The sequence below is a fragment of the Pan troglodytes genome, chromosome 13, assembly GCF_028858775.2.
Source record: "Pan troglodytes isolate AG18354 chromosome 13, NHGRI_mPanTro3-v2.0_pri, whole genome shotgun sequence".
NCBI lineage: Eukaryota > Metazoa > Chordata > Mammalia > Primates > Hominidae > Pan > Pan troglodytes.
Genome location: NC_072411.2, coordinates 135,215,415 through 135,239,892, shown reverse-complemented (window position 1 = coordinate 135,239,892; position 24,478 = coordinate 135,215,415). Strand labels below are relative to the sequence as shown.

The 24,478-nt window shown below is 48.6% G+C and overlaps 2 protein-coding genes across 2 annotated transcripts in view; one reads left to right on the top strand and one right to left on the bottom strand.

The window, feature by feature from the left end:
* Positions 1-237: 237 nt before the first annotated feature.
* Positions 238-2,624, bottom strand: NEU2 (neuraminidase 2). Its single transcript, XM_003309526.4, has 2 exons — positions 2,424-2,624; positions 238-1,179 (listed from the first exon to the last, which is right to left on the bottom strand). The coding sequence occupies exons 1-2, from the start codon at positions 2,622-2,624 to the stop codon at positions 238-240; spliced, it is 1,143 nt and encodes a 380-aa protein (XP_003309574.3).
* Positions 2,625-22,707: 20,083 nt separating this feature from the next.
* The window catches only part of NGEF (neuronal guanine nucleotide exchange factor), a 130,397-nt gene continuing 128,626 nt past the window's right edge, over positions 22,708-24,478 (top strand). Inside the window, exon 1 of the mRNA XM_016950725.3 lies at positions 22,708-22,896. The gene's annotated coding sequence lies outside the window, so the exon portion shown is untranslated. The remainder of the gene's footprint in view (positions 22,897-24,478) is intronic.

The window sequence follows — 24,478 nt, the reverse complement described above, 5'->3', positions numbered from 1 at the left end:
GAGGGGCTATGGGAAGCCAGGCACTTTTGGTTTCTGGGCTGAAAATAGAACCTTTTGGGAAGACTGGAATCACGCAGGAGGAAAAGAGCAAGAGGTGCACCTCTCTCCACACACGGGCGCCGAAGGGAGCCCAGAGTGGCCCCCACGTCCAGGGGCCACGGGAAGGAGAGGCAGCCACAGAGCCTCCGAGCTGGGTGTGCAGGTGAAAGGCAGGCCCTTGTGGTGGGCACCACAGGCTCACTGAGGCAGGTACTCAGCTGGGAAGGCTTGCTTCAGGGTGAACATGAGAAAGACAATCTCCTCATAATCATTGGCTTCATACAGACACCCAAACAAGGGGGACCCATCAGGGCCGGTGCCCATGCTCTGGAGGTCTGAGTAGGCACAGCTGCCCTTGGCCAGCAGTACCGGCTCTGACCAGGCCTCAGGGGCTGGAGGTCGCGGGTTGAGGTAGGCACCCAGGTCGGCCCTCTGCCAGGAGTGTGTGGGGTGAGTGTAGAGCAGCCACTGGGCTGGGGAGCCAGGCCCTGAGCGGGGGCTGGGGAAGCTGATGACGCTCCCCTGGCAGCCCTGGGGCGGCGGCTCCACCAGCTTCTTCACCAGCTGAGACTCCTGGAAATCAAACCCGTCATTGGTGCTCTGGGCCTGGACCCTGGCTTGGAGGTGGCTTCTCGCATTGAGGGTCACCACCCTCTGCTCCCCAGTCTCGACTTCGGCCACCTGGCACTCCAGGGTATCCTGGGCCACAAAATGCCCTCGCACCCACGTGTGCCCATGGTCATGGCTGAGGAAGCAGAAGGCAGAGGGGCTTGGCCTTTGGATGGGGTGAAGTTTCCGGTAGGCGTAGGCGGGCACCACCAGGCTCCGGGCCCTGTCATGAAGCTGCAAACAATGCCCCGGGCCCACTGCAAAGGTGGACCACTCCCGGTAGGCTGGGCCGATGGCCGCATCAGTGAGGTCTCTGGGGGAGCTCCAGGTCCTCCCGTGGTCAGTGCTGGTGACTTGGCACAGCCGCGTCACATTGGCCCTGGTCTGCAGCTGCTGTTGCTCCGTGACTTGCCCAGGGATGGCAATGAAGAAGAGGAAGAGGGTCTCCGTCTGCGCGTCATACAAGGGGCATGGGTTCATGGACCGGTGGCCATCCAGCCGGGCCTGGGCCACCACCTCCTGAGCTTGCCACTGAGTGGGGAGAGAGAAAGAAGAAGGCAGCCTTGAAACAGCTGGGGATGGTGCCAGGAGCTGCATGAGTGGGAGGGGTGGGCACGGGTGTGTCTCCCGGGTTAGAGTCAAAAGTCATCGAGGAGAACTCTTCACCCAACACTCATATCCTCCTTGCAACGTTTCCCCAGAGCTGCGGGGCCCAGGGTGCCACCTCACCCCTCCAAGGCAGCCACACTCGGCTGAGTGATTCTGTTCCTTCTATTGCCATCAATAGGCATTTACAGAACACCCACCTGCCAGACCACAAGATATGAAGATGACTCGTGCATGAGCCATTCCCAACTTCATCCTGGTTCCTCCACTTCCCACCCCAGTCCAGCTCACCATCCTTGAATAGCAAAGCCCTGGCGGAAGGTGCAATAACCTGACCAGTACAAGACAGAATGTGACGGTCACCTCTCACCTTCTACACTCCATATCCTACTCGTGTAGCCAAGGAGGAGTCACATTGAGCTTCCAGAATCCCCAAGTCTATGTCACATGTGCTGTCTGTCCCCATTTATTAACAGCTACCCCCATTGGGCAATTCTAAGCACAGACAAAGCACCAAAAGTCTAACATCCACGGTCTCGTCTAGTGCCTCAATCCCCGGGGAACAGGTGTTAGTAGCTCCATTATTACAGTGAGCAAGAGACTGCGACAGGGAGGAGGAGTTGCCTAGGCCACACCTCTGGTCAGTGGCGGAACCAGGACTTGAACCCAGGTCCATCTGCTTCAAATCCCATGCTTTGAACAGCTGTGTAGTAATGACTACAAAGGAATGATAATAATATTAAACTCTTCAAATATGAGCAGCCAGCCTTGGGTGCTGTCATCAGGATTAATTATTTAATCTATAAAATGGGACTTTAGGACACAAGCCATCACCCCACCCCAAGTCCCCAAGTTAATTTTACTCAAAGGACACAACCCTCCATTACGCAACACTGAACTATTCCTCCGTGAGGTCATCAAGGATGCTGGGCAACTCATTCACTCTTTCACGAAAACAGATGGGAGGCCAGCTGGACTAATTCACAGTGAACCCAGAGGTCCAGGGGACCACTAGGGGCACTTTCTCTGCTCTATCTCTCCTCCGGAGTACAGCCATTGAGGGATAAAGTTGTCCCTGTATTTCTTGAGATCCAGGACTGGCCCCTGATCACAGCAGCAAAGGGTGTGGCAGAGCCCTGGGGAGCCAGTGCAGACACCTCCTGCCTCACCTGAACCTGGTGGGTGGGTGCATCGTAGTCTCCTCTGCGCAGGACAATCAGCTCCGCGTGCTCATCCTTCTTGCTTGCCCGCTGTTCCGCGAAGGCCAGCAGGGTCTGCTGCCCAGGCAGGTAGAGCAGGGCAGGGATTCTGTAGGCGTGGGCTCCTGACTGGAACACGCTCTCCTTCTGCAGGACAGGGAGGGACGCCATGGGGCTGGGGGTGGACAGGAAGAGAAGATGTGTCACTTGCAGCCACACCTGAGAAGGGCCCAGAGTCATTCACCAAGACAGGTAGTGTTCACCCCCCTGGCTGAGTGGACCAAAGTCAGGGCGGCCTGTCCTCTTCCCGCGTGGGGTTCATTCTCCTTTCCTACATCTCAAGACCCTGCTTCTTAATTCTGCCTTTGCCTCGGTGGATATCGGGAGGGGGTATTGCAAAAACGTGTTTTGGATTCGATTTTTATTCTAAGTTAACAATGCTCCTTACAACAGATTTTCGATAACCTCCAGCTGCTTTTGCCAAACCCAGCCCATCAATCCAGGGGCAAACCTCGGGAGGACAGCAGTGCAGGCCGGGTGGCATTCGGCAGCTGCCCAAATGCCAGAAAGTGACACATGGGAGCTTTTTATAACTCCAGAGCCCTAGAAAGTTGTTTCAAAGAAAAGGAAAAAGAAAAAGCGTGGCTTCTAAGGCTCTGCTCCCCAGGCTGCCTGAGGCTGAGGCCCGTCTGCCCCCGCTGCGTGGGCTCCCCCTGAGGCAGCGAGGGGGCGGCGCTGCAGTGGGAAAGGAAGAGACAGGGGCTCCTGACAGCTAACCCAGGCTGGGGGCGTGGGGTGCTCCAGAGGTCTAAGAAAATAACAATTAAAAATAAGTCTTCAGCTAAAAAGGGTAGGGAGGGGACAGAGGTAACTTGGGGACAGTGGGTGACAGTGATTTTCAGGCTAAGCTGCCTAGGTCCCTTTAGGAGGTTGCATCCCCCAGCTCTGGGGAGTGTTGGCTGCAGGGCCCTGGCCTGGGGAGGATGGGCCAGTTGTTCCCAGATGAAGAATCTGCCCCAGGTCATACCCAAGAAGGGCTGCTTGATGATTGGTCGACTCAGAGCCTAGAGACCCTCTTCCTGACCTCCTGACCAGGAACAGTGCGGCTCCGGAGCTCCCTCCGGGCGGCTGGGCCTTCCCTGAGACTGCATTACAGCCGCCTCTTTCTCTGCTGCTCCTCCCTTTCCCCCAGAGGCTCTTGCCTGCCGTGGGTCTCCATGTCAGAGCCAGCGTCCTGGGCACCCCGTCTGAGACACAGCCTTTGCAGAGGGCAAGTGGACAAGAGGCCAGCAAGAAGGGCAAGGTTTGCCTTTGTGCACCCTTTTGTACTGCTCTCATTTTTCTACCACATGCATGCGTTATTTGAAACTTAGCTTCTTTGAGAAATAAATGTAATCTATCAGTCTTTCATTCAACCACAGTGAACGTTAATATTAGGACGATGTGAGAAAATAAAACTTAGAAGGGCAAAAGCTGCACAAGGAAAAGATGTGCTATTCCCTAAACTTCGGTGGGAGATTCATGGCTTGGTGATAAAATCTAGACCTGCAAATTATAATCCAAGGAAACAGGCCTTGATATATATCAGGAGGCCTATGCTGAAACGTTGTTAGAAAATGTCAGCAGGAAAGAATCAAATATGATAACAAGTAAAAATGAAAATGGAGAACTATGCAGTTTCACAGTGTTCTCTCGAAAATTGATCAAGGATTTATTTAAGCTCCATAGAGTGGGCTCTGGAAAGTGTCCTTGATGGAAATTCAGCAGAGTTGGTATAATTCAGTTTAAAATGTTTGTATTTAAAATATCCTCAAGGCCAAAATTTCTGTACGGATTACAATGGCTGGCCTTCTCTACACAATGTAGGAGGAAAGGAGAGAAGAAGGTTAGCTGAGGAAATCTTTTTTTTTTTTTTTTTTAGATGGAGTTTTGCTCTTGTTGCCCAGGCTGGAGTGCAATGGCGCGATCTCGGCTCACTGCAACCTCCGCCTCCCGGGTTCAAGTGCTTCTCCTGCCTCAACCTCCCGATTACAGGCATGCACCACCATGCCCAGCTACTTTTGTATTTTTAGTAGAGACGGGGTTTCTCCATGTTAGTCAGGCAGGTCTCGAACTCCTGACCTCAGGTGATCCGCCCGCCTCAGCCTTCCAAAATGCTGGGATTACAGGCATGAGCCACCACGCCCGGCCAGCTGAGGACATCTATAAAGACATTCTAGAGGGAAAACAAGACAGAGACGTCTTCGGGAGGAATCACAAGGCAAGACACACACCAGGCCTTTGGGGTTGAGTAGGGGTCCAGCCTAAGGCCTAGGAAACGGGCTGATGGGCTCCATGAGGTGAGTGTGACCAGAACTGGTGGCTCATGCCTTAGAGAGAAGATGGGGCAAGGGAGAGAACAGAGGCTTCAGGCTAGAACTAGGGAGCGAAGCCACTGGCTGGCCCACCCTCAAGAAGAGAACCACTCTCAATGCTTACAATTGAGATATGTGACCAGGCACAGTGGCTCACGCCTGGAATCCCAGCAGTTGGAGAGGCAGAGGCAGGTGGATTGCTAGAGTCCAGAAGTTCCAGACCAGCCTGGGCAACATGGCAAAACCCCATCTCTACAAAAAATACAAACATTAGCCAGTCATGGTGACCCATGTCTGTAGTTCCAGCTGCTCGGGAGGCTGAGGTGGAAGGATTGCTTGAGCCTGAGAGGTGAAAGTTGCAGTCAGCTGAGATAGCACAACTGCACTCCAGCCTGGGCAACAGAGTGAGACCCTGTCTCAAAACAAAAAATAAAATAAAATAGAGATATAATTCACATATTATAAAATGTACCTTTTAGAAGCGTATGATTCAGGCTGGGTGCAGCGGCTCACGCCTGGAATCCCAGCACTTTGGGAGGCCGAGGCGGGTGGATCACCTAAGCTCAGGAGTTTGAGAAGTGTATGATTCAGTGGTTTTTTAGTATTTTCATAAAGTTATACAGCCATCACCACTATCCAATTCCAGAATATTTTCACCACCCCAAAAGAAATCCCATACCTGTGAGCAATCACTCCCCTGTCAATGAAAACAGTCAAACTCTGTAAAATATTTGAAGAGATTTATACTATACTATACTATACTATACTATACTATACTATACTATACTATTTATACTATTTGGCTATAAAAGAGACTTATAGCCAAATATGAGTAACAAATGGCTCGTGACACAGCCCCAGGAGATCCTATATGCCCAACGTGGTCAGAGTACAGCTTGGTTTTATACATTTTACGGGGACTTAAGACATAAATCGATACATGTAGGATGTACATTGGTTCCGTCTGGAAAGGCGGGACAACTTGAGGTGGGAGTAGGGAAGGCAGTTTCCAGATCATAGGTAGATTCCAAAAATTTTCTGATTGGCAATTGGTCAAAAGAGTTGATCTAAAGACCTGGAATCAGTAGAAAGGAATGTCTGGGTTAAGACGAGCGGTTAGCCGGGCGCAGTGGCTCACGCTTGTAATCCCAGCACTATGGGAGGCTGAGGTGGGCGGATCATGAGGTCAGGAGATCGAGACCATCCTGGCTAAAACGGTGAAACCCTGTCTCTACTAAAAATACAAAAATTAGGTGGGCGTGGTGGTGGGCGCCTGTAGTCCCAGCTACTCGGGAGGCTGAGGCAGGAGAATGGCATGAACCCAGGAGGCGGAGCTTGCATTGAGCCGAGATTGCGCCACTGCACTCCAGCCTGGGCGACAGAGCGAGACTCCATCTCAAAAAAAAAAAAAAAAAAAAAAAGATGAGCTGTTGTGGTGACCAAGGTCTCATCACGCAGAGGAGGCCTCCAGGTGGCAGGCTTCAGAGCTCTTTGCAGACTTAAAAAGATGCCAGAGTCTTAGTTAATTCTCTCCTGGATTAGGAAAAGGCCTGGAAAGGGAAGGGGATTCTCTACAGAATGCAGATGTTTCCTCACAAGAGACAGCTTTGCAGGGCCATTTCAAAGTAAGTCAAAGAAATACATTTGGGGTTAACACACTTTAATTTCATTCAGGACCTTCTATCTGTCCTGATGCTATACTAGAGTTACTTTGGAATTTGGTGTCTTATTGCTACAAAAAGTCTGTTTCATCAGCCTTAAGATCTGTTTTAGCCAGGTGTGGTGGCTCACGCCTGTAATCCCAACACTTTGGGAGGCCGAGGCAGGTGGATCATCTGAGGTCAGGAGTTCAAGACCAGACTGGACAACATGAAAGAATCCCTGTCTCTACTAAAAATACAAAAATTACTCAGGCATGGTGGCACATGCCTGTAATCCCAGCTACTTGGGAGGCTGAGGCAGGAGAATTGCTTGAACCTGGGAGGCAGAGGTTGCAGTGAGCACTCCAGCCTGGGTGATAGAGCGAGACTCCGCCTCAAAAAAAAAAAAAGATTTGTTTTAATGTTAATGCTGGTCAGCTGTATCTGAATTCCAAAAGGAGGAAGGTGGGAGACACTTCTGACCTCTGACCCCCACTCCCCATCATGGTCTGAACTAGTTTTTCAGGTTAACTTGGGAATGCCCTTGGCTGAGGAAGGGTTTCAGTTGGTTGAGGGGGCTTAGCATTTTACTTCTGATTTACACTCCATTACCCAGTCCCCTCAGCCCCTGGCAACCACTCATCTATGTCCTGTCTCTCTGGATTTGCCTATTCTGGACATTTCATGTAAATGCAGTCATATGCTATGCGGCCCGTGGACTGGCATCTTCCACCAAGCACCATGTTTCCAAGATTCGTGCAGGTTGTAGCATGTGTCAGTACCTCATTCCTTTTCATGGCTCAGTAATATTTGATTGTATGGCTACACCACAGCTATGGTTTGAATGCTTGTATCCTCTTCAAAATTCATGTCAAAACTTAATTCCCAAAGCAATAGTATTAAGAGGTAGGACCAGGCCGTGAGGATGGAAGAGACTAGAACCTTTATGAAAGAATTTGGGGAAGTGGTTTGTCCCCCTCCACCATGTGAGGACACAGTGTTCGTCCCCTCCAGGGGATGCAGCAACAAGGCACTGTTAGATATGAGTTCTAAATTTCTTTTCAAAGAATTAATATGTCGGTATGTTCAATTCTTTGCCTTCTACTTTTAAACTTAACTTCCTCATAAAGCAACCTTTTTCGATTACCTTTCCACCCTGACTCATTCCGATTACCTGCTACCTGCTCTGCCCTGATTCCCGCCAAAGCACTTATCCCATCATTCCCTTTAAATTGGCCAGTAGGAATTAGTTTAGCCTGTGCGGTCTAACCCTACCCAACAGGAGAACGACACAGCAGTAGGGGCCACGTGAGTCAGGGATAAGAACCCCTTCCCCTCCCTTGTCCAAGTGAGTGCTCACCATTGCTCCATCTGTAAGAGCACACCCTTCTATAGAAGTAACTTGTCTTGCTGAGAATTAAAAAGAAAATTTTATATTCGAGTGCTATTCCTTTTGTGGCACCAAAACTTTATATATAACAGCACCATCTTGGAAGCAGAGACCGAGCCTTCACCAGATATTGAACCGGCTGGTGTCTTGATCTTGGACTTTCCAGCCTCCAGAGAAATAAATTTCTATTATTTATAAATTACTCAGTCTGTGGTATTTTGTTACAGCAACACAAATAGACTAAGTCACTTTTTTTTTTTTTTTTTTTTTTTTGAGACAGAGTCTTGCTCTGTCTCCCAGGCTGGAGTGAAATGGAGTGATCTTGGCTCACTACAACGTCCACCTCCCGGGTTCAAGTGATTCTCCTGCCTCAGCCTCCTGAGTAGCTGGGATTACATATGCACACCACCATGCCTGGCTAATAAGTCACATTTTATTTATGAATTCATCAACGGATGGGCATTTGGGCTGTTTCTGGTGTTTTGGGCTATTTTGCCTAATGCTGTTATGAACACTAGTGTACAAGTTTTTGTGCAGATATATGCCTCCAGTTTTCTGGGGTATCTGCCTAGGAGCGGAATTGCTGGGTCATACAGTCATTTTGTCTTTACCTTTTTGAGGATCTGCCAAATTATCTTCCACAGCAGCTATACCACTCCACATTTTCACAGGAAATGTGCGAGGGTTCCAATTGCTCCACATCCTCATCAACGCTTGTTATTATGTCCTTTTAGTTATTTTGATTCCAGCCTTCCTAGTGGGTGTGAAGTGGCATCTCACTGTGGCTTTTGATTTGCATTTCCTGATGACTAAGGAGGCTAAGCATCTTTGCATGTGCTTCTTGGCCATAGGAGTTGGATTTTAGCCTGGAGGCAATGGGAAGATTTCAAACATTTTTAGACAAGGGAGCGACCCAAACTGATTTATTTTTAGTAAGTGCCCCTTTTGGTTTCAGGGGGAATAGCACAGAAGGTGAGTGTGTTGCAGTTTTCCAGGTGAGATCAAACAAAAACCTGGATGAAGCAGAGACAGTGGTGACTGGGAGGGTCCTGGTTCTTAGAGAGCAGAGGAATCAACATGATCAGGAAAGCAAACCGGGGGAGGCTTTGGGAACACATGAGGTTAAAGTATTTGGAACTGATTTCCATAGTGTCTGTGACTGTGTTCCAGATTCCTCCTTTAGATTCTAATCTCTCTTTTTTTTTTTGAGACGGAGTTTTGCTCTTGTTGCCCAGGCTGGAGTGCAGTGGCACCATCTTGGCTCACTGCAACATCTGCCTCCAGGGTCCAAGCCATCCTCCTGCCTCAGCCTCCCAAATAGCTAGGATTACAGGCTCCTGCCACCATGCCTAGCTAATTTTGTATTTTTAGTAGAGACAAAGTTTCACCATGTTGGTGGGGCAGATCTCGAACTCCTGACCTCGGTGGTCTGCCACCTCAGCCTCCCAAAGTGTTGGGATTACAGGCATGAGCCACCATACCCAGCCTAGATTCTAATCTCTTTGAGGGTGGGGACAAAGTTATTATTTCTTGCAGCAAGTATTTACTGTGTTCCTACCATGTTCCCGGCATGGATCTAGGAGCTTGGGTTACATCATCAATAAACCAGACCAAGATCCTTGCTCTCATGGAATTTGCATTCTTCGGGGGATGGAAGGGTTACGATTGTTGCCAAACACCTAGCTAGGGCTTGCTAGGACCAGAACCTGTACAAGCACTTTACAGGGATCACCTCTTTTGCCCTCACTAACCCTGGACTCTGTAAGACCTGGAAGATGTGGAGTGATGCTCCTTATGGAAGAGATGACAGTGTGGAGGCAGAAAACTGGGGACTCCTCCTCGCCCCAACCTCTATGCAATCTGCTGGTCTTTCAAGTGTTTGTCTTATGTGTATGTCGAGACAAAGCCGGGCACTGGAGGTTGGGCAGAAAAACAGGACCCCAGGGTCAGCTTGAGGGCTCTTATCTCTCATCCTCAGCAATGCCTCAGCCCTGGCCCCAACTCACACCCACCCACATCAATCCCCAGGTGTCCTCATAAGAATAATACCAGGCCGGGCACAATGACTCACACCTGTAATCCCAGCACTTTGGGAGGCTGAGGCTGGCAGATCACCGGAGGTCAGAAGTTCAAGACCAGCCTGGCCAACATGGTGAAACCTCTTCTGTATTAAAAATATGAAAATTAGCTGAGCATGGTGGCAGGCACCTGTAATTCCACCTGCTCGGGAGGCTGAGGCAGGAGAATCACTTGAACCCAGGAGACGGAGGTTGCAATGAGCCAAGATCATGCCACTGCACTGCAGCCTGGGTGACAGAGCGAGACTCTGCCTCAAATAATAATAATAATAATACCAAACACTTATAAGACTTATATGGCCTTACAAAGTGCTAGACACTCTTTCGGTGCTCTCCAATATTTTCTTAAAATGTTTATAAATTGTATTTACAAATTTTATTATTGACAATACAATTGACAAATATTGATTCATCTAACCCTTGCAACACCCTACCAAGTAGCTGTTGTAATTATTCCATTGTACAAATGAGGAAACCGAGCTCACCTAACCTTCAAGTGGCAGAGCTGGGACTAAAGACGCTTCTAAGCCCACGCAGCACTCCCTCCAAGAGAAGTCCTGAAAATGCCTGCACCTCATTAAATTCCATGCCAGGCTTTAGCACGTCTTATAAACAGCTGGCTCACCTTGACCCAGCCCCCTGGCTCCAAACATTGGCAGCTGCTCTAGCCTGATATAGTGGGAAGAGAACTGAATTAGGAGTCCAGAAATGTGGATTCTGGTCCTAGGTCCACTCCTAATAGTTTGTGCACCTTTGGCAAGAATCTACCTTCCTGGGTTCAGCTGCCGCATCTGGTGGGAAGGGAGCTGTGTGAGGTGCCTGCCCAGGCCCCTTCCATTGCTAGGGGCTGAGCCTAAATGAGGATCAAGGGGGTGTGGGTGGGGAAGGAGCTGGAAGCTGAATCCCCCTGGGTGGGGTGGGCAAGGGTCTCAGCAAAACCCAGCCTCACACTCGAATAGCCAGACAATGTCAGAGGTGACACTATCAGGTTGAATTCTGAGAAATTGCCATTTTGTAGGTTAAAATAGCCAAACAGGAGCAATTTCATAGGATCCCACTAAGGCTACCAGTGGCTGGTGCTGCTCTGGCCTTGCTGGTACCAAACCCAGAGCCAAGCGTCTCACACATGAAATCTCACTTCTCCCACGCAGCCCCTTCACATCCTATCACAGATGCGGGGAAACAGAGAAGTGGGTCAGAGAGGCTTCCCCAGGAGCGCACAGCCAGTTGGTGGTGGATGAGTGGATCTGAGCCTGGATCTGCCAGATTCCAGAACCCAACCACTGGGGTTTCCTGCCATGAGCCCCACAGCTGGGATTCTGATGTCTGAACATTCTGTGAAGTCCCTGACAAAAGACAACATCGGGGGACCCCTGTCCGCCTTCTCTCCATGTCTTGTTGGGAACACAACCTCGTGAGCACCTTGCAACGCCTGGGGCCTCCCCGCCGGCATTCACCTTGCCCGCTGCAGGGAGATGCTTGGCATTTCACAGATCTGTATGGAGTACCTTCCAGTGCGGGAAACAGATAAGCAGGGAAGCCCTGGTCCCTGCCTCCGGGATTCCACAACAACCAAAGGGAGTCAACAGTTGTGGGGAGTGGGGAAGTGGTGCCCTGGGTGGCTTTTCCCAGAGGAAAAGCCTTTGTTCTTGGCTGAGTTTGGGGTGGGACTTGACCTGCTGGTTCCCACATCAGAATAATGCCATCTCTCCCAACAGCAGGCAGCTCTGCCTCTGGTCAGCTCACCGCACTGGCAGAGCAATCCTGGAGGTAGCAAGCCCCACGCATGGTCAGCCTCTCTCCCCAAGAAAAACCCATTTCCAGTGGGTTCCACAAGTCCGCTTGGCCCCGTGCTTTGCTAGAATTCCCAGGCCAAACTGAGAGCTGCGGTGTTGACCCCAAGCTGGTCCAGGACTGTGGGGCCTCCTCTTGGGAATTCAAACCAGCGGTGACTTTAGGACAGAATCAGGGAGTGTTACTGAGCCGGCTGAACTTACTGAACTGAGCCTTCTGCACACGGTCCCATCCAACATGACCGCTGGACAGCCCAAGAACCAAGCAGGGTGCAATCCCAGTGGGTGTGGAGGGGCCGTGACTGTCATGCTCTTTAAAATGGCCCTTGTCAAGGCATTTCCAAGCATCGCACCCCGCTTCAGAATTATCCAGCAGGAACAACAACTCTTGTTTATATCAACAAAGGAACTGTGTGAGTGAATTTAGAGATAAGCCGTACCTCCAGGAGTGTCTCAAGCCAGATCGAGATCAGGGCCCGGTTGTGAAGTCAGGGTGTGCGTCCAGAAGTGGTGGGAGCCCAGCTTCTAGAAGCGCCGTGACTCCTGCATTGCCCTGGACTCTCCTCGAGTCTCAGCGCCTCCTCTATCAGGTCCATGCCCTATATACACCTAAGGGAGTCCCCAGTATCTGCCTCCCACTCATCTGGCCAAGCACGTTCCAGGAACGATGGCAGCATGTAGGCCCAGCCCTGGCCCAATTAGGATGCGAGGGCTCATTAGTCAGGAGGAAGTCTGTCCAGCTCTCCACACAGGCAGGCCTGAATCAAAGGATGAGCCATGAGCCATTTCAGTTAATGTCGCTCTTCAAGTGGATGCACTGAGCAAAATGTGTGCTCAGCAGGATGGACTTCCCAGGGCCCGGGAGAGTCTGGAAAGCTCAGGGGTGAGGAGCCAGGCAGGACTTGGCTGCTCTTCTGGTTCGGCCACATACTACCTGGGTGAGTGGGGCCACTTTTCTGGCCTTTTGGGATCTCAGTTTCCTCCTCTGAAAAATGAAGGTAAAAATATCATAATAGAGCCTGGCGCAGTGGCTCACGCCTGTAATCCCAGCACTTTGTGGGGCAGAGGAAGGCAGATCATGAGGTCAGGAGTTCGAGACCAGCCTGGCCAATATGGTGAAACCCTATCTCTACTAAAAATATAAAAAATAAGCCCAGTGTGGTGGCGGGCGCCTGTAGTCCCAGCTACTCAGGAGGCTGAGGCAGGAGAATCGCTTGAACCCCGGAGACGGAGCTTGCAGTGAGCCGAGATCACACCACTGCACTCCAGCCTGGGCAACAGAGTGAGACTCCATCTCAAAAAAAAAAAAAAAAAAATCATAATAGATCCTAAGCTGCATGAGAGCAGAGATTCTGAATGCTTTGTTTACTACTGCAACCCAGTATCTAGAACAGTTTCTGATACATCACTGTGGCCTGATAAACACTCATTAGTGAAAGGATGAATGTTACCTTTCCAGGCAGGGCAGATGTGAATCTCTCTACCCAGCATCTGGCCCATGGTAGGGACCCATCAGATTTAGCACCGGGCAGCGAATCCTTTTCTTCTCTATGCACCACAACCATGCCCAAGGCTCCCTGGGCCACGAGCTTATCCCCATAAGGATGAGTCATTTGCTGGCATGCAGCCAGAAGATATCCACCACCTCACTGCAGGTCACCACCAGACAGTGTGCGTGAGGCTGCAGAAGCTGGAAAGATGGAACGGCGGTCACATTTAGCTCAGGGTAGGCTTTTTGTCTTAGTCTTGAGCCACGGATGCGGGAGGCCCTGTCCTTTGTTCCCCTCCCCTCCACTGGATGAAGTCCTTTCACGGGGTCTGTGGTTGGCTGTTCAGCTCCCAATGGTTCCCATGGCTCAGAGCCAACTGTGTCCACCACACCTCAGCCCCTCTTTTCCTGGAAGGTCAGCTCTCCCTGACTGCCCCCAGGTCGGAGGAACCTCCTGGATGGCCTTTTCTGGGTCCTCTTGCTCCTGTTCTGGTCTACCCTCTCCCCAGTTCTGAGACAGACGGTCATGTAAGTCTGACCTTGGAATTTTCAAAAGTCCCTCCCAAAGGCCAGTCCCTATCGGGGGTCCTCAGCAAATCCAGACTGCCCAGCCAGACTCATACCCCACAGGAGGTCAGGGAATCACCTTAACATTGATGCCTTTAGATACAGCCACAGAAGAGGTATTCTAAAGATGGGTGAAGTGTAAGGGACTAGGCTGGCGTGGTGGCTCACACCTGTAATCCCAGAACTTTGGGAGGCCGAGGCAGGTGGATCACTTGAGATCAGGAGTTTGAGACCAGCCTGGCCAACATGGTGAAACCCCACCTCTACTAAAAACACAAATATTAGCCAGATGTGGCAGCACACACCTGTAGTCCCAGCTACTCAGGAGGCTGAGGCATGATAATCGCTTGAACCAAGGAGGCAGAGGTTGCAGTGAGTGGAGATCGTGCCACTGCACTCAGCCTGGGCGACAGGGTAAGACCCTGTCTCAAAAATAAAAAATAATAAATAAATAAATAAATATCATTATTTTAAAAATACCAGTGAGTAATATAATGAAAGCCTTTAAAATGTAGTTTAAGGGAGCCCATGAACTCTAACCTGGCCTGGTCACTTAGTACAAACATATGATTTCAAAAGGACCTGAAAAGCTTGTACAAAGAAGCTTGATTCGGCATACAAATTTAATGTATATTTGACTCCCAAGGATCAACTGATTGAGTGTTCAAACATAGTCACTGAACACACCCTGTGTAGCCAGCACCATGCTGACTGGAGAGGAGCAGGAGAGAAAGATCCTGGGCCAAGTCCCAGAGCTCCAAGTGCTTCCTATTTACATGGCAGGAAAGACCAACACGCAAGAAACAGAGGCCAGTGAAGGCAGGTTTGGGGTGGACTGTGACAGTGACAGTGGGAAGTGGAGAGAACAGGTGCAGTCAGGAAGACTTCCTGGAGGAAGAGGTAAGACCTGGGCTAGACCAGGAAGAAAAGTGAAATGTAAGAAGCAGAGGAGAACATTTCAGTGGAGAGCACAGGGCCCAGTACACAGTGGGTGCTCTGTTGGATTCCGAGGAAGGGAGGGGAGAGGTGTGGAGAAAAATCCCTGTGGTCAGGGGACGGTGCCTGGCTTTCCAGGATCATCATTACTTTAATCTGTTTTCTTTTTGATGGCTTTTATGATTTTTTCTTTCTCCTTGATGTTCTGCAGTTCCATTATGGGCTGTTCAGGTGTGAATTCACTTTCATTCACCCAGCCTAGGACTCAGCACAGTTTTTCAACCCAGAATTCAGGTCTTTCTCCAAACTTAGAAAAATCCTCAGTCATTGTTTCTTTGAATGTAACCTCTCCTCCTTGAGTTTTTAAAATTTATTCTGTAGATTTTGTTTTTGCTTCTTTCATATTTTCCATGTCTTTACCTGCTGGTGCTTCATTCTGGGTAATTTTCTCAGATATCTCTTCCAAATCACTAAATCTCACTAAATCTTTATTATTATTATTATTATTATTATACTTTAAGTTCTAGGGTACATGTGCACAACGTGCAGGTTTGTTACATATGTATACATGTGCCATGTTGGTGTGCTGCACCCATTAACTTGTCATTTACATTAAGTGTATCTCCTAATGCTATCCCTCCCCCCTCCCCCTACCCCACGACAGGCCCTGGTGTGTGATGTTCCCCTTCCTGTGTCCAAGTGTTCTCATTGTTCAATTCCCACCTATGAGTGAGAACATGCAGTGTTTGGTTTTTTGCCCTTGTGATAGTTTGCTGACAATGATGGTTTCCAGCTTTATCCATGTCCCTACAAAGGACATGAATTCATCCTTTTTTATGGCTGCATAGTGTTGCATGGTGTATATGTGCCACATTTTCTTAATCCAGTCTATCATTGATGGACATTTGGGTTGGTTCCAAGTCTTTGCTATTGTGAATAGTGCCACAATAAACATACATGTGCATGATGGGACGTATCTCAAAATAATAAGAGCTATTTATAACAAACCCACAGCCAATATCACACTGAATGGGCAAAAACTGGAAGCATTCCCTTTAAATATCACTAAATCTAAAGTCATCTCTATTTAATATTTTATACATATATTTGAGATGGAGTCTCACTCTGTCACCCAGGCTGGAGTGCAGTGGCACAATCTTGGCTCACTGCAACCTCCGCCTCCTGGGTTCAAGCGATTCTCCTGCCTCAGCCTCCCAAGTAGCTGGGATTACAGGCACCCACCACCATGCCCAGCTAATTTTTTTATATTTTTAGTGGAGACAGGGTTTCACCATGTTGGCCAGGCTGGTTTTGAACTCCTGACCTCAAGTGATCCACCTGTCTTGGCCTCCAAAAGTGCTAGGATTGCAGGCATGAGCCACTGTGCCCGGCCTACATCAATATTTTTTATTTCTACAACTTCTACCTTTAAAAATAATAATTTTCTTTTCTTATTTGATAGATTGTATCCCTTTATCTCATTAAGCACTTTAAGTGTATTTATTTCTAACAGTTTTACATACATTAATTTATTTAGTTCTAACAGCAACTCTATGAAACAGGTGCTGTTTATCACCCCAATTTTGCAAAGCAGAAAATGAGGCAAAACGTGATTATGTAACTATTCCAAGGTCACACAATTAGTGATTTGTTGATTGGGATTTAAAAGCAGAAACAAAGGCATTTGAGCTGTTATGGGCTAAATTGTGTAATCTCAAAATTCATACGTTGAAATCTTCACCCCCAGTACTTCAGAATGTGACTATATTTGAAGATAGAGCCTTTATTTATTTATTTATTTATTTATTTATTTATTTAGAGATGGAGTCTCGCTCTGTTGCACAGGCTGGAGTGCAATGATGCAATCTTGGCTCACTGCAACCTCCACCTCCCGGTTTCAAGCAATTCCCCAGCCTCAGCCTCCTGAGTAGCTGGGATTACAGATGTGTGCCACCACATCCAGCTAATTTTGTATTTTTAGTAGAGACGGGGTTTCATCATGTTGGTAAGGCTGGTCTCGAACTCCTGACCTCAGGTGATCCACCTGCCTCAGCCTCCCAAAGTTCTGGGATTACAAGCATGAGGCACTGTGCCTGGCCAATGGGGCCTTTAAAGAGGTAATTAAAGTAAAATATGGTCATATGGGTGGGCCCTAATCCAATAAGATTGGTGTCCTTATAAGAAGAGAAAATTAGGACACAAAAGCATGTGCACACACAGAGGAATGACAGAACACAGAGAGAAAGCCACCATGTGCAAGCCAAGGAGAGAGGTCTCTGAAAAACAAATCTGCTGATACCTTGATCTTGAACTTTCAGCCTCTAGAACTGTAAGAAGTTTCTGTTGCTTAAGACTCTCAGTCTGTGGTAATTTGTCATAGCAGCCCTAGCAAACTAATACACTTACCTTCTTCACACACAAACATTTCTAACCTTTTCCTCCATCCAAGGTCAAGTACTTATGAATGCCAAGCTTGCTAAAACTTGTTATCATCTGACTGAGGCCAGGAGAGACTTAATGGTTGTACTTTGAAATCCCAAGAAGGTAATTATGTCACACACCCACTTCTGAAATGAAACTCATACTTAGTTTTTAAGGTCTTTTTAAATATTGTTCTATTGTTTCTATTTTCTCATGTGTCAACTCTCCCATTTTTGTGGGATATATTTCTTTATGTTGGACTTTCTCAAATGTTTTACAATTTGGTATTATCATGTTTAATAATTTATATTCTTCATATTGGTCTTCCTTAAGACCGATATGTTTTATAATTTCTGCCTATGAGCTCATCTTCAATGGGAATTATCCTTTCAGTGTGGTGGTGGAATTGTTCCTACCAGTGACCCAGATTGCAGTGACCTCCCCCTAGTTGCCTCTGCATAAGTCTTAAGGGGTCACAAATTCTCAAATTTTTTTCTCCATTTCCATCTTGGGATTTTTGTACATCATGAGTACATGTGTGGATCCAGCTTGTTCTCCACATTCTTGTGGGTAATTCTTTTTCTATCCATGGCCTGGGACATTTTTTTACTTCTGATCTATAATCAACCTCTTCAAGCTTCCTGCTGTGTTCAAGTTCAGAGGCTTTGATTCTTGTTTCCCCATAACCATTAATTTATAACAAACACCATAAGGAATGTATGCTACAGTCCCTAAAGTACTCAGCTCACCGAGGTAAATATAGAATTATCTCTTCATTTGTGGCACCTGAACATGTACTTTTCTTGTTTTGAATTGAATTGCATATTTACATTACAAAAAATATATATGCAGCATTTCTGTATGTTCCAGAAAATTTATGGGATCTCGGGAAAGCTATTTAACCCCTTTAGATCTGGCTTCCTCATCCTAAGACTGTAGGGATGATTAAACATGTTAATCCTTGTAAAGCACTTAGAACAGTGCCTGGTTCACAAGTACTCAGTAGGTGTTTTGATAAGTATTCCTGCTTCTGTTCAGTTCTTTTTCTTAACCAGGCCTGGTCCATCATCTTTATATATTTAAATTTTACTTTTCAAATAACCAAAACAATAACAATGAAAACATTTAGATTCTTCTCCTCTTCCCACCCCTTAAAGCAAACTTAACATGAGAAGGTATTTTATCATCTTTAAAAAAAAGTCTTATAATGAATTAAACTCATTATATTAATTATTCAATTCCTACAAATGCAAAATTATGAAAATTCCTTTGAAACAATTGGCTTATGACTACTAAGCTCATTAATGATCTATCAAAATTATCACTCAGAAAAGCATCACAAAAGCTTCGGGTCAAGGACACCCCAGGCCCTGAAAGGGATTTCTCAGTACCATCCCAGAATATTTCTATAGCACAACAGCCGACAGCCATTAAAAACAGTGAAGAACTTCAAAGTGTGCTAAATTGGAAAACCACCAAAACAGTAATACAGAACAGAACATACATGTTGAGATCCTGCCTAAGTAAAACAAAGGATATAGGTGTGTGTGTGTGTGTGTGTGTGTGTGTATGCACACAGACATGCATGGGAGAGAGAGAGAGAGGGAGAGAGAGGCAGGGAGGTAGAGATTATGTATATATAGAACATTTCTGGAAGAACACTCATAAAACTGTTAACATAGGTTATATAAAATGTTTTTGAGCAAGAAAGTGACAAGATCAGATCTGTGTCAGCAGATTCACATGGATACTGAGTGGGATGGGGTGCTGAGGGCTGGAAGCAATTGGGAGAGACTGAAGCCAAGAGACCCATTTAAAGGACATTGCAATTGTCAGGTAGGAGTTGATGGGGGCCTGTTCTGAGGCAGTGAGATAGAGCAAAGGACAAAAAAGGAAATTAGATTCACTTTAGAAAGCCACCCAATTGCAGTCCCAGGGCCTAGCACAGTACCTACTGGTACTAGGTGCTCAATAGGAAAGAAATGGTCTCCTGCGTGAAAGACTTATAATTTTAATTTTCAAAGTCATCCCACTGGGCGCCTGGACATGACAACCCCACTGGCCCCTTCACCCTCTTCTCACGAGTTCATTCCCTCAGCCCTGGGCCTGGGGAGCTGGGTTGTGGGGACAGGTCCACAGGCAGGTGAGTCCAGGGCTCAGGCCTCTACCTGTGCCCCTTGCTGGCCCTGCCCACCCAGGAGGTCCCTGCTGCATCCCCATGGTCCCACTCAGATCTATTCCTACACACACACACACACACACAAACACACACCCGCTACAAACACTTACATTTAGGAATTGCTTAAAATATATATTTTTAATGAGTGAAACAATGGCAGAGAGTGAGCAGAAGGATGAGGGTCTCATAAGTGTGACATCTGATGATAGGTTGCAGGAAACAGCCGAAATTCCCAGAAGACAGAGCACTCAGCGGACACCTCTTCAACCTCGGCATGCAGGAAGGCTCTGTTGGAAGGCTTTGGTGGCAAGGGACAGAGAGGGGAAAGAGGGAGTTAATGCACTTATTCTAATATCTCTTGAGCCTAATGCGGGATCTGGTTTATAGTGCCCTGCTCAAATGTTTGTTGAATGAATGAAAGAAAGGTTGGATAAATGGGTGGATGGCTGGGTGGATGGCTGGATGGATATATGGGTAAATGGATGAGTGGATGGATGGATGGTGGATGGATAGATGGATGGGTGGATGGGTGGATGGATGGCTGGATGGATATATGGGTAAGTGGATGAGTGGATGGATGGATGGTGGATGGATAGATGGATGGGTGGATGGGTGGATGGATGGGTGGATGACTGGATGGGTGGATGGGTGGATGGATGAATGGGTGGGTGGATGGGTGGATGAGTAGATGGATGGGTAGATGGATGTGTGGATAAGTGGGTGGATGTGTGGATGAGTGGGTGGATGAATGGATGAGTAGGTGGGTGGGTGGATTGGTGGGTGGATGGGTGGGTGGATGGATGGATAGATGGTGGGTGGATGGATGGATGGGTGAAGGGATGGATGGTGGATGGATGGATGTGGATAGATGGATGGGTGGATAGATGGATGGGTGGATGGGTGGATAGATGGATGGGTGGATGGGTGGATAGATGGATGGGTGGATGGATGAATGGGTGGGTGGATGGGTAGTTGAGTAGATGGATGGGTAGATGAATGGGTGGATGAGTGGGTGGATGAATGGATGAGTAGATGGTTGGGTGGATGGACGGATGGATGGATGGATGGTGGATGGATGGGTGGATGGGTGGATGGATGGATGGTGGATGGGTGGATGGATGGGTGGATGATGGATGGATGGATGGATGGATGGAAGGGTGGATGGATGGATGGGTGGGTGGATGGAAGTGTGGATGGGTGGATGGGTTGATGATGGATGGATGGATGGGTGGATGATGGATGGATGGATGGATGGATGGTAGATGATGGTTGGATGGATGGATAGGTGGATAGATGGATGGGTGGATAGGTGGGTGGATGGGTGGATGGATGGGTGGATGATGGATGGATGAATGGATGGATGGATGGAAGGGTGGATGGATGGATGGGTGGGTGGATGGATGGATGGATGGATAGATGGTGGGTGGATGGATGGATGGGTGAAGGGATGGATGGTGGATGGATGGATGGTGGAAGGATGGATGGGTGGATAGATGGATGGGTGGATGGGTGGATAGATGGATGGGTGGATAGGCGGATAGATGGGTGGGTGGATGGATGGATGGGTGGATCGGTGGGTGGATGGATGGATGGGTGGATGGATGGGTGGATGGGTGGATGGATGGGTGAGAGAATGGATGGGTGGATGGGTGGATAGATGGATGCATGGGTGGATGGATGGGTGGATAGATGGGTGGGTGAATGGATGAATGGGTGGGTGGATGGGTGGATGATTAGATGGATGGGTAGATGGGTGGGTGGATGAGTGCGTGGATGAATAGATGAGTAGATGGTTGGGTGGATGGATGGGTGGGTGGATGGATGGATGGGTGGTTGGATGGATGGTGGATGGATGGATGGGTGGATAGATGCATGGGTGGATGGGTGGGTGGATGGGTGGGTGGATGGGTGGATGATGGATGATGGGTGGATGGATGGGTGGATGGGTGGATGGGTGGATGATGGATGGATGGGTGAATGGATGGTGGATGGATGGATGGATGGATGGATGGGTGGGTGGATGGGTGGATGGATGGGTGGATGGGTGGACGGATGGGTGAGAGAATAGATGAGAGACTACTTCAATCTGGGTTTCAGGGACAAAACTGAAACCCATGTTTTGTGGCAATCAGATGGCTATGGGAACTTTCAAAGATGGCCCTCAGGGACCCCCACCCCTGGTATTGTGCCCTGTGTAATCCCCTACCTTTGAGTGTAGGCTGTGCCTGATGACTTCCTTCTAACGAGTAGAATATGCCAGAAGTGATGGAATATCACATCCTTGAGTATATTACAAAAGACTGACCTACCTCTTCCCAGACTCTCTCCATAGCCCTCTCTGATGAAATGAGCTGCCAGGGCAGAGAGGCCCACGTGGCAAAGGACTGATAGTGGCCACAGCTGACAGCTGAGAGGGGCTGAGGCCTTCATCCTACAGCCCTAAGAAACTGAATCCTGCCAACACCAGCAGCTTGGAAGTGGATCCCCCCTAGTGGAGCCATGAGATGAGACCTCAGCCCCTCCAACACTTGGATGGCAACTTATGAGAAACCCTGAGCAGAGAACCCAGCCAAGCAGTGCCCAGACTTCAGTGCCACAGAAACTGAGATGACAAATGAGTGTTATTTCAAGCCGCACACTTTGAGTTAATTTGTTTCCAGAACAGATAGCTAAAACAAATGCTGATTTGAGTTTTATATAAAGATGGATGATGTAGCAATTAAACTTGGCAAATGATGGTAGTGGTTTTGATACTAGTTGGCTTGGGTTTGAATCCTGGATCCCCAACTTACTAGCTGTGGGGCTTTGAGCAAGATGATCGATTTCTTGAGCCTCTGTTTCTGCATCTTTAAAATGGGCATGATTCTCTGGTCATAGTGACAACACAAGGATTACATAGATTATGTAATGTACTTAGCCCAGTGCCTGTCATGTAGTAAGCACTGGATTAAAGGAAGCTATTAGAGGGAATAATAATAATAATAATAATGGAGCAAGATGCCTTACAAAGCAGTGAGTGTTCCATGCCTGGAAGTGATTGAGTTAAGGCCAGATGGCCATGGCAGGAAGTGACTAGAACCCTGGAGGACCCCAAAGCCTCTCCCAAATCTCAGATTTGAGGGCTGTGCAGCTGGCTTGGCCAATGCTTGGGGTTGGTGGGCCAGCTGTGCCACGGGCCCCTCTTGGTGTGACCATCAGCATTATCTTGCACTGGGCGGGCGGCGGGTATTCCAGCCATGCCCAGCCTTCCCCTCAGAGAGCCCTTCCCTCCTGCACCACTTTTGTGTCAGGTATGTGGCTGCCACCCTGGCTCAACCCATGGGGCCCAGGAAGGTAAACACCCAGCCGGGAAGTGATCGTTATGGGCTCGTGGCCAGCTATGGGCCAAGGCAGGTCTAAAGGTCGGGAATGCTTCCCAGTGAAGCTTTTCCAGGACAGGACGAAGTTTTTGGCTGTGGGCTCTCCGGGACAGAGTGGAGCACCTGTGGATTTAGCCGGGGACACACCAGCCTGCTCGCAGGTGCCTGGACAGGACAGGGGACGAGGGAGGAACACTCTCTGAGGAAGCCCAACTCCTATGAGCTCCTCTCTGGCAGGTGAGAGAATGGTTTTGGTATTTTTTTAAAAAATAAAATGAGATAAAACAAGAGAAGGAACAGAGGCTACCGCTAGGACAGGTAGGAGAGGAGATTACCACCCATCCATTCACTGAGGAGGAGCCCCCAAGAGAAACAGCAGCCCTGGATTCCACCCGAGGGATCCTGTCTGGTCTCGGCTTCAGCACTGCCCCTCCTGGCACTCAGTTTCACCATCTGGGAATCAGGATAAGGACTCCTTCCAGGCGCTCTTCCATTATGGCTGTGGGGTAAGTGAGATCAAAAACAGGAATGGCTGCATAATTGCAGGGCCCTGTGCAATATAAAAATGCAGGGCCCCTTGTTAACATAGTAAGACTTTCAAAAGGACAACAACACAGCACTAAAGCAAGCCGGGGCACCTTCTAAGAACAGGGCCCTGTGACTGCACAGGCCCCACACCCACGACGCCAGTCCCGATAATGAGCGTATATGTAAACGGAAGTGCCTGATTCTTGTGTGCCATGGCACAAATCTCAGGGTCAGGAAGTGCACTTGGGAAACAGAAGTCATAGTCGCGAAGTGACAGCCTACTGCGCTTTAGCTCACCCAGCACTGCCCCCTCCGCTCAGGGGCCCCTTTCAGAAAGACAGAAGGCCCTACCCCTCAGAACCTTCCCGATTTTTGCATCTGGCTGGCCTCAAGCCACAGCACGGTGTGACTGAAATGTGTGGGGACACAGTTTTCTTGGATGTGAAAGTGGTAGGTTCTTATTGTCTATCTTGATTTAAAATTTGGGACAGTCACACAGTCTCTGGCTGTGTAGAGGTGGGACTTGTGTTTCCTGTGCTCGTGACGGCTCTGCTATGTTCCATTGATTGTCAGTGTATTTCTGCTTTTTGGGAAAATCCTTAATGCAATAAGGCCACTGGTGGGAATGTTCCAGCTTGGACACTTGCCATGTGTCTCTGTCCTCCCTGCCCCTTCTCTCTTTCTCTCTCTCTCTCTCTCTTTTTCCATTTAGGCTTCCCCTTTGCCCATGTCTCAGGCTGCCCCTTGGCACTGCTTAGCTCTGAGGAAGTAGAAGCCAGGGTCCCCTTGGGGGTCAAGCTTTCTGGTCCATGAAGGGAGACCACAGACCACCTCCCTCCACTGCACTCTCCTCCCACATCCCTTTCTGGAGCCCAAATTGTCATGGGAACCCCTCCCAGGGAGGGGATCCCCACAGGAAAGCCAGGGGTTGATCCAATGACAGTGTGAGTAACATTCCACAGCTTTCTGCCCCAGTGGGGCTGGGGACACAGATGAGGCTAGACATGGGGGAAGATGAATTGCTTTAAGAAGAGCTGACGCATGCCTGTAGTCTCAGCCACTCAGGAGGCAGAGGCAGGAGGGCTGCTTGAGCCCAGAAGTCATGCAGTGAGCTATGATCATATCACTGCATTCCAACCTGGGCAACCAGGCAAGACTCTGTCTCTGTTCCTTTTTTTTTTTTTTTTTTTTTCATTGCTTTAAGAACTTCCCTTGGCCTGTGGGAGACCGGAAGCTTGTACCAGTAACAAAATAGCCCAGATGTTGTGGGGCCACCCAGAGCCTCTCAGAG